This window comes from Mus caroli, unplaced genomic scaffold (assembly GCF_978045245.1).
Source record: "Mus caroli unplaced genomic scaffold, Mus_caroli_1 scaffold_5, whole genome shotgun sequence".
Taxonomy (NCBI): Eukaryota; Metazoa; Chordata; class Mammalia; order Rodentia; family Muridae; genus Mus; species Mus caroli.
Genome location: NW_028227260.1, coordinates 150,337,337 through 150,351,108, shown reverse-complemented (window position 1 = coordinate 150,351,108; position 13,772 = coordinate 150,337,337). Strand labels below are relative to the sequence as shown.

At 47.5% G+C, this 13,772-nt stretch overlaps 1 protein-coding gene across 1 annotated transcript; it reads left to right on the top strand.

Moving 5' to 3' along the window:
- The first annotated feature begins 3,094 nt into the window (after nucleotides 1-3,094).
- Slc38a5 (solute carrier family 38 member 5) lies at nucleotides 3,095-11,639 on the top strand. Its single transcript, XM_021153475.2, has 16 exons — nucleotides 3,095-3,143; nucleotides 3,516-3,572; nucleotides 3,659-3,737; nucleotides 4,285-4,400; nucleotides 4,508-4,581; nucleotides 5,224-5,316; nucleotides 5,435-5,513; nucleotides 7,547-7,629; nucleotides 8,008-8,066; nucleotides 8,274-8,402; nucleotides 8,555-8,634; nucleotides 9,226-9,326; nucleotides 9,562-9,677; nucleotides 10,375-10,519; nucleotides 10,610-10,713; nucleotides 11,294-11,639. Exons 1-16 carry the CDS (start codon nucleotides 3,121-3,123, stop codon nucleotides 11,393-11,395), a joined length of 1,440 nt encoding a protein of 479 aa, XP_021009134.1. The 5' UTR covers nucleotides 3,095-3,120; the 3' UTR covers nucleotides 11,396-11,639.
- The last annotated feature ends 2,133 nt before the right edge of the window (nucleotides 11,640-13,772 follow it).

Below are 13,772 nucleotides of genomic sequence, written 5' to 3'. Positions count from 1 at the left end.
TGTAATTCTATTCACTAGTCATTGCAATTCTGTTTCTAGAAGGGGGAAGAAACAACATAAATGTCCCCTAGCTGATGAATGGAGTAATGAAAATATGATGCATATACACTGTGGAATACTATTCAACTGCAAAGAAAAGGGAAATCATGAAATTCTCAGGGAAAGGGAGTGACGTAACCCAGACACACATGCTTTCTTTCATTTGTGGTTCCTAGTTCTGAGGCTTTGGATATGAGTGTACAACATACTGTAGCCAAAGAAACCAAGGAGGAGGAGGAGGGAGAAGAAGAGGAGGAAGAGGAGGAGGAGGAGGAGAAAAGGACCAGAAGGGGGCAATGAGAGGGTGTGAGAAAGAGCTCTTAGAGAAATAGCAGTTCATAGGTGCTATGAGGTGGGAAATGGGAAAAGGGGGTGTGTCTCTAACTGTGGAAGAGGGCAATACAGATGGAGAGGGATGGAGAATAAATCACATTGAATATGTTTGAAAGAGCCATGAGGAATTATTATTTTGTGTTTACGTAAAATTACATGATATATATGATATATATGATGCTTTTTTGTTTTTTGTTTCTTGTTTTTGTTTTGTTTTGTTTTTTCGAGACAAGGTTTCTCTGTGTAGCCCTGGCTGTCCTGGAATTCACTTTGTAGACCAGGCTGGCCTTGAACTCAGAAATCCGCCTGCCTCTGCCTCCCGAGTGCTGGAATTAAAGGCATGAGCCACCATGCCTGGCTGTGATGATACTTCTTACAAGGGCCATAGTCTAGCTTACAAACACTTCAGTTCCAGACACAAGAAGCCTCCTTACAAGTCACTGGTCAGAGGAGTTCAAGAGATTCCCCAAACAATATAAAATGGGTTTATTGGCATTGTTCTTGGTTGTCTTCCCAGAATTTCAAGGTAAATCCCTTCTGCTGAAGACACCACACACTGTGGACACAGGATTTGGAGGAACGGAGCCAGAACTGGCTTGGAAGCCTCGTCCCTGAGTACTCTTCAGAGTTCTGGAAGGTGCTGTGTAAGCTCCCTGGGGCTGCAGGGACAATCAGTAGTCTTTTTTTTTTTTTTTTTTTTTTTTTTTTTTTTTTTTTTGGTTTTTCGAGACAGGGTTTCTCTGTATAGCCCTGGCTGTCCTGGAACTCACTTTGTAGACCAGGCTGGCCTCGAACTCAGAAATCCACCTGCCTCTGCCTCCCAAGTGCTGGGACTAAAGGCGTGCGCCACCACGCCCGGCGACAATCAGTAGTCTTATCCATTTGTCATGACTGTGAAATACAATGACCAGCATAGCAAGATATCCCCAAAGGTGCAATAGTGGCACTTCTATTTTGGGGTGACCAACAACTGTCTAATTGGGCTTATGGCCCAATCAACAGGAGACAATTCATACCTGGCACTGTGAACCTAGCTGACTTAGCCATGGTTAAATCAACAGGAGACAATTCATACCTGGCACTGTGAACCTAGCTGACTTAGCCATGGTTAAAGTCATGGAACCTAGCGGGGAATTTATTACTGCCCTTTTCTGAAGCCAGTATGATTTCTATTTGCATTTTAAGTACCTACCCTTAAAGCCACAGGTAAGTGTAGCTCTCACCCATCCTCAAAGAAGTTGGTTTTTTTTTTTCTTCAGCAGATAGAGACCGTTAATTTAGATACCAACTAACTGGCCGTGGTGTGCCCATTCCCAATTGATACACACACACTGCAACTTCTACACCTAACGCTTGGAGGGTTTTATAAAGAGAGGTTTAAAAAGGTTGTCGGGGGCTGGTGAGATGGCTCAATGGGTAAGAGCACCCGACTGCTCTTCCGAAGGTCCAGAGTTCAAATCCCAGCAACCACATGGTGGCTACAACCATCCGTAACGAGATCTGGCGCCCTCTTCTGGAGTGTCTGAAGACAGCTACAGTGTACTTACATATAATAAGTAAATAAATCTTTAAAAAAAAAAAGGTTGTCAGAAGAGGATCAGGGCATCAGCTGAGTGACTATATAGGACAAGGTAGCTACACAATTGCAACAGTGTAGTTGCCTATGCAAGACCATTAACAACGACATTAGTTCACCAAAAGGCTTCACTTTAAATAAAGTCATAATGTCTCTAGGCAGTTCATGACTGCTCAAAGAGGGGAGAATCAGTCTGAGGTTTCCCAATCGGTTATTCAGTACCAGTGGTCAGCCCTAAAAACATATACATTCAAGCAACACTGAATAGACCCAGCAGGGTGTATTTATGTATGTATGTAGACATGTAACAATAACAATTAAAGTGAAAAGGGAAACAGTGGAGATAATACATGAAAGCAGGAGGGGCCTTGGAGGCAGAGGAAGGAAAACAGTTGGAAGCAAAGCAGGGTATGGTAATAGGGGCAATGAAGACCATCAAAGCACATTTCATACATATATGAAATGTCAGAGTGAAACCCATTATTTTGTACAATTTGCTAATTAAAAAAGACAGGCTTTCCAGGTTTGGGTGGGGATTGCAAAGACAATCTTACCCTGAGAAAGACATGAGGATCTGGGAGGGGGCCTTGGGTATTGTTGGCAGGCTCATTATCAGGAGGGGAAATGTTTAAACTTATGTGGGCTTGTGAGGCACCCCAAGCTCAGAAAGCGGCTCAAGTCTGGAAGTGTCTCCTAAACTTTTCCTCTCAGGAGAGGAGAGTTTAAGGCTTGATAGGGGTCCGAGAAAACTCCTTTAGTACTTAGAAGGGAAGTTTAATGAGAGTCCCCAGGTCAGGCTTCCCCCCCCCCTTTTCTTTTTAGTGCTGAGGATTGAAAGCACTCCTCCAACTAGTTACACTCGCATACCGGTCAGTTCTTTCCCAGCAAGAGGGGCATTTCAGTTTGCTTCAGTCTCTGGTGAAGATATTCAGAACCGTAGTAAAAGCAGTTTGCAGAACTAGGGCTGGGGTCTCTAAACTGGGAGCGGGGGGGGGGGGGAGGGGGAGGGCGGCCCTAGGAGGGGTGGGGCAGACAGGTGACACGTGTCCCTGTTAAGAGCCAGCCAGAGAGAGGTGGGGGCGGGAGATAGGGACTGAAAGAGACAGAAAAGGGCAGACTGCGCGGGAGACAGAGTCTGCCCTGTGGGAGGAAAGGTCTATTTCCCACTTCAAATGGCTATTTCATGCGCTGTGGGGTGGGTCATTCTGTATCTCTCTGTGTCTCTCCCTTCTTCTATTTATCTCTTCTTGCCTTCTTTGCCCCAGGTCTGTCTAAGAAGCTGTTTTTGGTTCTCCTTCCCTGATCTTCCTCTCTCTCTCTCTCTCTCTCTCTCTCTCTCTCTCTCTCTCTCTCTCTCTCTCTCTCTCTCTCTCCCCCTCTGGCTTGTCAACTCCCCACTTTCTCCTTTGGCGCTCTTTCCTCTGTTCCTTCCTGCTTGTCTCTCTGGCCAGTTACTCTAATTTACATCTGTTGGTCTCTGCTGGGCTCCTCTGCCCTTCTAACTCTCCTCACTCTCTAGTTCCTTTGCTCCACTCCTGACCCTCCTACCCCATCTCTTTGCCAACAGGATGGAAATGCAGGAACCAAAGATGAATGGAACCCTCTCTGCGGGTGCTGCTGCGGGGTAAGTGGGGGATTCAAGGAGCCAGGGTTGTTCGGGAGAGGTCCGGGTTACCTCTTCACCAGCCTCGGTTTTTCTGCCCTATCCAGCTACAGGCAGGAACGCGAAGGCTTCCTGCCCACCACCCGTAACCCTGCTACTGGGAGGAAACCTGTCCAGTTCTTGGATGTAAGTGAGCCCACAGGACCCGTGCAAGCCTCACCTCTCCTATCTAATCCCAACTCCTTCTCCTCCCCAGCTGCTCCCCGGCTAGCTATCTCCCCGGCCCAGCTATTGGCTCCTCAGTTGCTGCCATCTCTAGATACCCCATTTCCTCAAATGCTCCCGCTCTAGCTTTCTCTGTTGCCTAGTTTCTCCCTTCCCACCGATTGCCCCCTGCCTTAGTGACTGTTCTCCCTAATTCTTCTTCTCTTCTGCTTCGGGTTGCTCCCCCTCTGTAGTTTCTTATCTCCAGATTCTCCCCTGCAGCCCCCTTGCACTTCCAGCTGCGCCCTCCAGACTTGTCTCCTACTTTTCCCTTTCTAAGCGCTCCCTTTCCCCGTTTCTTCCCATCAACTATCTCTTTCAGCTTCCTCTTGCTTCCCATCGCTCCTCGTGGATGTCTCCCCTCCCCAGTTGCCTTCACCCTCCTGTCCTTTCCTGGCTCCACTCTAGCCTCTTGTCCTGTTCTCCTCCTCCCCGTCTGTGTTTGCTGGATCTTGCCCCTTGTCAACAGTTCGAGGGGAAGACATCATTCGGAATGTCAGTGTTCAACCTCAGCAACGCTATCATGGGGAGTGGCATCCTGGGACTGGCTTATGCCATGGCACACACTGGAGTCATCTTCTTTTTGTGAGTCTATGTGAGGCTTTTTGGGGGGTGGGGTGGGGTTGTTGGTCTGTGGTACAAAGGGCTGAGTGGGAGACCTAGGCCAAGTCTCACTGTGCTGTGTGTCACAGGGCCCTGCTGCTGTGCATCGCTCTCCTGTCTTCTTACTCCATTCACCTCCTGCTGACCTGTGCCAGTGTTGTAGGTGAGATTCCTAACCTCAGTCCCCATCCTCTGTGGACCTCAAACTCTAGATTCCAATCCAAAGCTCAACTCAGATCTTGAGCCCCGATCCCAGCTTCACTTTCTTGATGTCTGATTGCAACTCAAATCTGACTCTGGACATAAGCACTCTAACCTCAAACCCCAAACTCAGCACCCCAGTTTCCACACTCAACTCCCTGTATGACAGATTCCTCATTCAACCCCAGACCAGCCCCCAGACTACATTATCATCTCCCAGTTCCCAATACCCACTCCTTTGGCCACCAGACCTTCTCCAGCCCCAGACGACTACATTCTATCTCTTAGGAATTTTCAGGTCCTCCTAACCTGAAAACCAGTTTTGAAATCCTAACACCTCTGCTTTCCAGCAATCATGGTCCTAGGACTCTCTATCTCTCTCCATGGTCTCAGTCCACAGTCTGTCTCCCAAACCCCAGCTCTTTGCCTTTAGCCTTTAACTTCTCCCTGGCCTCAGATACCACTTGCCAGACCCACAAATTCCACCTTAAACCGCATAGCCCTCCATGCCAGCCTCTATCAGTCACAGCTGAATTACAGCTCCCCCTCCTAGCCTGGCTTTCCCAAACTCACAGGCTATTCCTTCCTGCCTCCCTGTTCACAGGCATCCGTGCCTATGAGCAGTTGGGACAGAGGGCATTTGGACCTGCCGGGAAAGTAGTCGTGGCCATCATCATCTGTCTGCACAACGTTGGGGGTGAGGTCTTAGGGAAGGTCAACTAGAGGGAAGAGGGTAGACCGAGTGAGGTAGGCTTTCCCAAGGGTGGGCTGGGGAAGAGGGAACCCTGATTAAATACCTGCTCCTTCTGCACCAGCTATGTCCAGTTACCTGTTCATCATCAAATCTGAACTCCCCCTGGTTATTGGCACCTTCCTGCACATGGACCCTGAGGGGTGAGTATATAGTACCTCCCAGGGAGGGACCCCAACCCTACTTGTGAGTTCTAGCCATCATCTTCAATACTGTATCTACCTGACTCCCAGGTGCTGTGTTTTGAGACTACTGCAGGTTAACCGTGACTGACTATGTGACTCCTGTGTATTATGAGTCAATATTGAATGTGACCATAGGCCACAGGACTCTGGTAGACCATAGGCTGTTTTTGAAACTTCAGGCTGATTTTGGCTGGCAGCTGTCTCTGTATGCTTGGTGTGTGCTGACGTTGGCCACATGTGTGTGACTGTACAGATTTAGTAGATGTAGACCCTGCATTGGACTCAGTGACTGTTGGACTGGCTGATTCTCTCTGGCCAGCCATGTGATGGATGACAGCTGGGTCCTGTATGCTGCGATTGAGCCCAACCATATGTGTTTGACACTTGGCTACTCTTATTTTTCCTGTTTAGCTGATTCTGGGTTCTTCGGGCTATTGGACGCTATCTATCTCTAAATGTGTGATTGCTGACTCCAGTGGTCTGTGGGTCATGTCAACTGTGTGCGCTCTGTCAACTCCATCTCCTTGTTTGCTTTGGTGATCATTGTATGGCAGATCCTCCCAGGCTGTGTGTGTGCTCAGGGGAATGCGACTGTGGAGGTTCTCTTGATTACAGCTGCAACCATGTATATATGTTTAGACTGTTAGACTCCACGTTCACACTACTGGCATAGCATCTACGGTTTTATTTTTTAAAATACATATACAATGAATGTGTTCATTTGTGCACACAGCAGTACTTTTTTTTTTACTTGCATACATCTTTATGCCTCTGTATTTTTCTTTTTTAAATGTGGATGGAACCCAAGGCGTCTTGTGTGCCAGGCAAGTGCTCAGTCACTGAACTGCGTACCCCTAATTTCCTCTGCATACATTGTTGTTGTTGTTGTTTTGACACAGGGTCTCTTTAGATAGCCCTGGCTGTTCTGGAACTCACTATGTAGACCAGGCTGGCCTCAAACTCACAGAGATCTGCCTCCCAAAGTGCTGTGGCTGAAGGCATATGCCACCATGTCTGGCTTTCTATACACCTTTTTGAGAGAGGATTTGGCTCTGTAGCCCAGGCTGGCCTGGGATTTGCCTTGGCTTCTCAAGAGCTGGGATTTACAGGTCTGCACTACCTTGCCTCATGCTTGTGTATATTTTGACATAGGTTTGTATGTTTAGAGACCAGCTCTTACTCTAATCCTGTGGACTTTGGTGCACATGTGTGACTTGGTCAGTTAAACTCAGTAGTTTCACGTGCCTGACTGACAGTTTTGCCTCTGAAGTGCTTGGTTTGATTCTGAAACTATCCAACTATGACTAGCTATGTCCAAGTCTTCTTCTTTTCCCTCTGCCTTGCTGGGGTTCAAAGCTGGAGCTTTTGGACATACTAAGCAAGTAAGTGCCTTCACCAGTGAATGACGGCCCCTGCCAAATTAATTATAACCAAGTCCCATTGTGTATGTAACCAAGATTTATTCTATTCAGTTGTGTCTGTGTAATAGGAAAAGAATATGTGAATGCCTGGAACATAGCAGGCACTCCATAAAGTGAGTATGTGTTGTACGTGTGTGTTCTTGTGTATGTGCACATGAATGCACATGTGTGAGTAAAGGCCAGAGATTGATGTCAGGTATCTCTTCTCTCTTTACCTTATTTTTGAGACTGGACCTCTCATTGAACCCAGAACTCATCAATTAGGTTATAGCAGTGTGCCAACGCTATGTCTCCAACGCCCATCCACAGCGCTGGGAGTTTGCATGAGTGTTGGAGATCCAAACTCGGGTCTTCATCGTCGCCTAGCAAGCACTTTACAAACTGACCTATCTCCTCAGCCCTAGGTTTAAAAAGAATTCTTTATTTTATATGTTTGTCTGAATGTATGTTGTACATTTTATATATATGGTGCCCCCAGAGGCCAGAAGTGAATGTCAGATTCCCTGCAACTGAAATTTAGGCACCCGTGAGCTCTCTGATGTGGATTCTGGGATCTCCTTGTCTTCCTAGAGACTGGTTCTTGAAGGGAAACCTCCTTATCATCCTGGTCAGCTTGTTAATCATCTTGCCTCTGGCTCTCATGAAACACCTGGGTAAGGAGGCTTCCTGGGTCGGTCATTGGCTGTCAGGGTTAGAGTGTGGGAACTAGGCAGAAAAAAAATCCATTTTGTTTTATTTTCATTTTGGTCCTGGAGACGGAACCCAGAGCTGCACACAGACTAGGCAAGTGCAATATCACTGGGCTCTATTGCCAGTCTGGGGGAAAAAAAAATCCCATTTTCAAGGGTTTGGAACACTGAGGGGTTGGGGAGGGCTTGTTTGATTTGGGTTTTTAACAGATTAGTCGGAGTTTTGTATAGAGGTGAGGCTGGTTCAGGTGGAAACAAAGGCTTATTCGAAGAAGGACAAACCTTTGGTGTGTGGAGTGCCAGGTTCCTTGAATTCTGAGGCTCTGTTATCACCTCCTGTAGGCTACCTGGGGTACACAAGCAGCCTCTCCCTGACCTGCATGCTGTTTTTTCTCATTTCGGTAAGTCAGAGAGCGAGAGCGAGTGAGCGAGTGAGCGAGTGAGCGAGTGAGCGAGTGAGCGAGTGAGCGAGAGAGAGAGAGAGAGAGAGAGAGAGAGAGAGAGAGAGAGAGAGGTGGGGGGAGAGAAATGGGCAGTGGTGGGGGGGTGTTTGAGACACGGAGGCAAAGCCTTCTCTGTGAACTTGCTTCCTTACTCGTGACCCCCAGGTCATCTATAAGAAGTTCCAGATTGGCTGCGATGTGAGCCACAATGACACAGTAGTGGAGGATGAACAAGCTCCTTTGCAGGCGTTTAACAGCAGCTGCGAGGCCGAGCTCTTCACCGTTGACTCTCAGGTAGGTACACAGGCAGGTAGGAGCTTGGACCACACTGGGCCATCTCGTCCCATCCCGACATTTTGTTTTGATCAGAGTACCTTACTTGAGAGGAAATGGGATCCCCAGTACTGTAGGGATTCTAATTCCATATTCATGGACCATTCCCCTAGATGTCTTACACAGTGCCTATTATGGCTTTTGCCTTTGTCTGCCATCCTGAGGTGCTGCCCATCTACACAGAACTTTGCCGGTGAGTAGAGAGCATGTGAGAGATGGGCCCGCTAGAGGGGGCAGTAGCCATAGTGTCTGGCAGCCTCCATGGTAGCCTTGGTATGGTATCTTGAGGGTGGCTGGTTTTGCCAAGGGAGGGATTTGGAGTGTCCACGAGACCTCAGAGACTCAGGGAAGTGAGTATTTCCTGCTTGGATTTAAGTGGTCCACTCTTTTAAAATGTGAATGGACAGAGTTAGGAGGTATCGATCAGGTGACTAGACAGAAGAGATGATGGTCTGAGGAAGCAAGAATGGTCAGATGGCTGGGGAGACAGATGGACAGAGGAGAGGCAGGGCTGGGGTTTCTGGATGACTAGAAAGAAAGGGGCAGTATTGATGGCTCTATGGAGGAAGAGTTGGAGATAGTCATATGTGTGGAGATATAGAAGGACAGATAGGGGAGGCTTGGCTAATTATAAGGGGGAGGGACGGGTAGAATGTCAGCGTGGATCAGCTGAACATTGTCAGATCAGGAGGAGGAAGACTCTGGAGGGTTGGGGGCAGTTTTGAGGGTTCTGGGACAAGATCAGGGGTGTGGACATGACAGTTCCATGATCTATGCACTTCAGCCCCACCCAGCGCAGGATGCAAGCTGTGGCCAACATGTCTATTGGAGCTATGTTCATCATGTATGGACTCACAGCGACCTTTGGATACCTCACCTTCTACAGTGAGTGTGGCTAGGGCCAAGGTTGGGTGAAGCTATGGTAGAGACTGAGCCTGAGCTATGGCAGAGGCCTCTGAGCCTCCCCACAACCCCCACTCCCCAGGACCTTGGGCTCATCAGTTTCCTAAGGGAGAGTGAGCATCACGTGTGTAGACTTTATCATCATGTATGTGTTCCTTGGTTTCTGAGCTAGTGAGCCCAGTGTTCATGCATCTTGTGTTCCCTCCTTATGGTCCAGGCACTGTGAAGGCAGAGATGCTGGAAATGTACACCCAGGAGGACATGCTTATCCTTTGTGTGCGTCTGGCCGTACTGCTTGCAGTAACCCTCACTGTGCCTGTTGTGCTTTTCCCTGTGAGTGGGGGCAAGGAAGACCTGGGGGCAGGGTGAAGGGATATGGATGGATGAGCAGAAAGAAGAAAAATGATGTTTGGCAAGAAGGTGGAGATAGGAGCAGATAAGTAGGTGGAATACGTAGGGACAGATATACAAGAATGGGCCTGATGAACATAGACAGCAGCAATAGATGGCTAGACAAAAGAGGACATGGGACCAGGGATATAACTGAGTTTTCAGAGTGAGTTTGCCCTGAGTGAGATCTCAAGCACCATGGTGCATTCCTGTAATCCTAGCACTCTGGAGCTAGAGGCAGGAGGATTAGGAGTTCCAGGTCAGTCTTAACTACAGGCTGAGTTTGAGGCCAGCCTTGGCTGCGTGAGATTCTATCTCAAAAACCACAAAGGAGGGACATGGTGGGAGAGGCAGTCAGAGAGGGAGAGAGGCAAGGATGAGTGATGGTCAGAGGATAGGCAAATGGGGAAATAGAGATGGATAGGAGAGGAGACAGATGTCAGTAGTGGTGGAAGCCGAGCTAGATGGTCATACGGAAGAAGATGGTTTGTCAGGGTAGAGGCACAGATACTTGGTCAGACAGGCTGGAGGCATAGAGAGCGGGATAGGGAATCAAGGATTTTCGGAAGGGTAGAGACAGATAGGATCCCATGGCAGAGGGACCACATGTGAGTCCTGTCCTGCCCTTCCTTGGATGCAGATCCGCCGAGCCCTCCAGCAGCTGCTCTTTCCAAGCAAGGCCTTCAGCTGGCTAAGACATGTGGCCATTGCCTTGATTCTGCTTATTTTGGTCAATATCCTCGTCATCTGTGTGCCAACCATCCGAGATATCTTTGGGTTTATTGGTCAGTATTGTCAACCCTGGTTCCTTGTCCTGTCTACTGTGGGCCTTGCCCTCAAACTTAGGTTGAATGCTGTCCCTTTCTGTCCTTCAGGGTCCACTTCAGCCCCTAGCCTCATCTTCATCCTTCCCAGTGTCTTCTACCTCCGTATTGTACCTACTGAGGTGGAACCTTTGTTTTCCTGGCCCAAGATCCAGGTGAGTATCCCAGGAAGGAGGGTTGGGGGAAGAGGCAGCATTCTGAAGAGGGACTACTTGCTCCAAGATGCTGAGAAATGCAAGGAGCTTCATCTAGATGGGGCTAGGGAAGGAAGCAGTATCCAGGAAAGAAGGGAAGATGGTAAGGAAGAATGAAGGTGGTTGTCTCAGAAAGGGATAGAGTAGACAGAACAGAAACAATATCTAGCAAGAGAGAGAACAGTCTAGAAGGAACTGGCAAGCTGAGCTTATGGTTCAGCTGCAGTGTGTTTTCCTAGCATTGGTAAATCTCTAGTTTCTGTCTCCAGCACTGCAAAGTGCGGAGGATTTTTCAGATAGATGAAGGGCACACCACTGGGGAGAGAGACAGAGAAACTCTGAAAAAGGGATGGAGGGAACGAATTCCCAGAAGGTTCTGAAAAGATGGAAGATATACTTCAAGGAGGGACAGGGAGAACATAGGAGAGTCAGGAATGGCTGGGGCTTCCCCTGGAAAGGGTGGAGGGCTTCCAGAGCATTCTCCAGAAGGCTTTGATGCATGATCCAGGCCAACTTTACCTTTTGGTCCTATTGCCCACAGGCCCTGTGCTTTGGTGTCCTGGGAGTCCTCTTCATGGCCATCAGCCTGGGCTTCATGTTTGCCAACTGGGCCACAGGCCAGAGCCGTATGTCTGGCCACTGAGCTGGCCTGGCTTGCCTCACTCAGCCCCTATGCTCACGCGTGTATACGAGGGAATCCAAGTCACCTTCCTGAGTCCTTCCTGCTTGGGGCATGGAGGTGTCTGGTTTCTAATAACATTGCTGTGGGAAATGGGGACAGTCGAGGAGGCATAGTAAGTAGTTTATCCCCTTCCCCTTAGAGTTGCCTCACTGCCAACCCCATGAGAGGAGGTATGGGAGGCCAGGTCCTTAGAAGAGTTGTTAGCCCAATAGTTCTCACTTCCTAGATGAAGCTGTTAGGGTTACCCTGGCGCTAAAAGGGAAGAATAAAGATGCTGAATGAAAAACCTGGTCTGAGCCGTGTGTTATTTCTCAAAGCCTTACTGGAAGAAACGTGCCCAAGTTCAGGCAGGGGGAAACTGAGGCTGTGAGTAGACTCCTGCTCCTTGTCAGCTGTGCCCTGCTCCTCCCCATTCCTTCAGTGACATGGCCCTCAGCTCAGCCACTCCCTCATTTACTTACTCAACATTTATTGTGAGGTTGGGAATATAGCAGGGAATGTTCAAAGTGTAAGACATAGAGTTGGGAATCAAGTAGATCGGAGTGCTTCAGGACAAAAGACAAGAAAAAAAATGGCCTAAATTTGGTCTGCTTCCCTTTTTCTGTGTGGCTCATGAACTAGAAAGGTTTTGCAAATTTCTAAAGTATAGGAAAAAAAAATCAAAGGAAGAATAGTATCTTCCAGACTGGCAAGATAGCTCAGCAGGTAAAAGTACCTGATGCCAAGTCTGACAAAGGGACCTTGATTTGGAAGAGTTGTACCGATTCCCATCTATTGTCCCCTGACCTCCACACAAGGGCCAAGACATTTTGTGCACATGCAAATGCATGCATATCCATGCACGTGCGTGCACACACCTCAGATAAACAAATATAAACAAATAAATAAAAGTTGAAGCATGAATGGTGTTTTTGTGACACTTGGAAATTATAAGAAACTCACATTTCATTGCCTGGATGGTCTTGCTGTAACGTGGTCATTATGTGTGTTTGCAGACTATTCATGGCTGTTCGTGCAGAACTAAGGAGTTGCTAAGGAGACCATATAGCCAACAATACCTATGTTATTTATTCACTGGCCTTTGCCAGAAAAAAAAAATTAGCTGAATGCTGACTGAGTGGAAAGGAAGAAAAATACCACCCCCCTTTGAGACAGGGTCACACTATGTAGCCTTTGGTGACCTGGAACTGGCTGTGTAAACCAGGATGGCTTGGAACTCACAGACATCTACTTACCTCTGTTTCTGCTTCCCAAGACATAAGCTTCTGTTGGGGTTAAAAGCATATACTGCTATGCTTGAGCTTTTTTTTAATTTTTGTTTTGTGTGTGTTATGCTTGGTCACTGCAGAGACCGGGAGAACATACTGGTTCCCTGGAATGAAGTTACAGATAGTTCTCAGATGCCATGTGGGTGCTAAGAACCAAATCCAGGTCCTCTGCAAGAGCAGCAAGTGCTCTTAACTGCCTAGCCATCTCTCCAGCCCCATAAAGGATTATTTTGAACCCTGAAGCAAAGAATTTCCAAAGCAGAAGCAAGTACTAAGTCCCTAAGGCACGGATGACCTTGACTGGTCCAAGCAAGAATAAGGAGTAAGGAGGAGCTAGCATAAATATTTAAGGGCTGATTTCACCACACCTTTGTCAATAACCCCAAATTACAAAACATATTATTGGCCACCTAATAGATGAAAATGGTATCACAGTTACATTTATATACTTATGGAAGAAAGGTTCAGGTGCCAGGTGACATTTATCTTCCCACATCCTTTATATCTTCAATATTTATTGTGCCAAGAATAAAACCAAAGGCTTGATACCTGCTAGGTGAATACTCCATCAAAGCTACATCCAGAGCCTCCTCAACAATCTTCATACATGCATAGGCCACTACTGATAAATAATATGTTTCCCTATGTGATGGTTGGTCTTGACAACTTCATGGGATTAGGAATTGTCTAGGAGACGTACCTCTGGGTTTGTCTGTGAACAAGGGGGTAGGTTTGAGGAGGAAAAGACCCTGTGTATGGTTGACACTTTCCCTATGAGATGAGGCCCCAGACTGAATTCAAAAGGAATAGGAGAAAGTGAAAAGCATACCAGCAACCATTGCTCTCTTTCTGTGCTTCTTGACTGTGGACATAGTGTGGTCAACCCCTTGAGTGCCTTTACCATCATAAATTATACCTCACCTAAACAAATGGTGCCTCAAGTCAATTTTGTTATAACAGTAAGGAAAATAACTAATAAACTCCCGTCCACTCTATTTTTAAAATTTTTCTTAGATGGTGTCCAAGCATGCTGTGAGTGATGGCTTTCTCAGTCAAGCAACTGGCATTTT

Excerpts from the sequence above, each read along its gene's own strand:
- Slc38a5 (XM_021153475.2), top strand. The coding sequence starts at position 3,121 with ATGGCTATTTCATGCGCTGTGGG. Across the intron at positions 8,067-8,273 it reads TGCTGTTTTTTCTCATTTCG|GTCATCTATAAGAAGTTCCA; the intron begins GTAAGTCAGAGA and ends CGTGACCCCCAG. Across the intron at positions 10,714-11,293 it reads TTTCCTGGCCCAAGATCCAG|GCCCTGTGCTTTGGTGTCCT; the intron begins GTGAGTATCCCA and ends TATTGCCCACAG.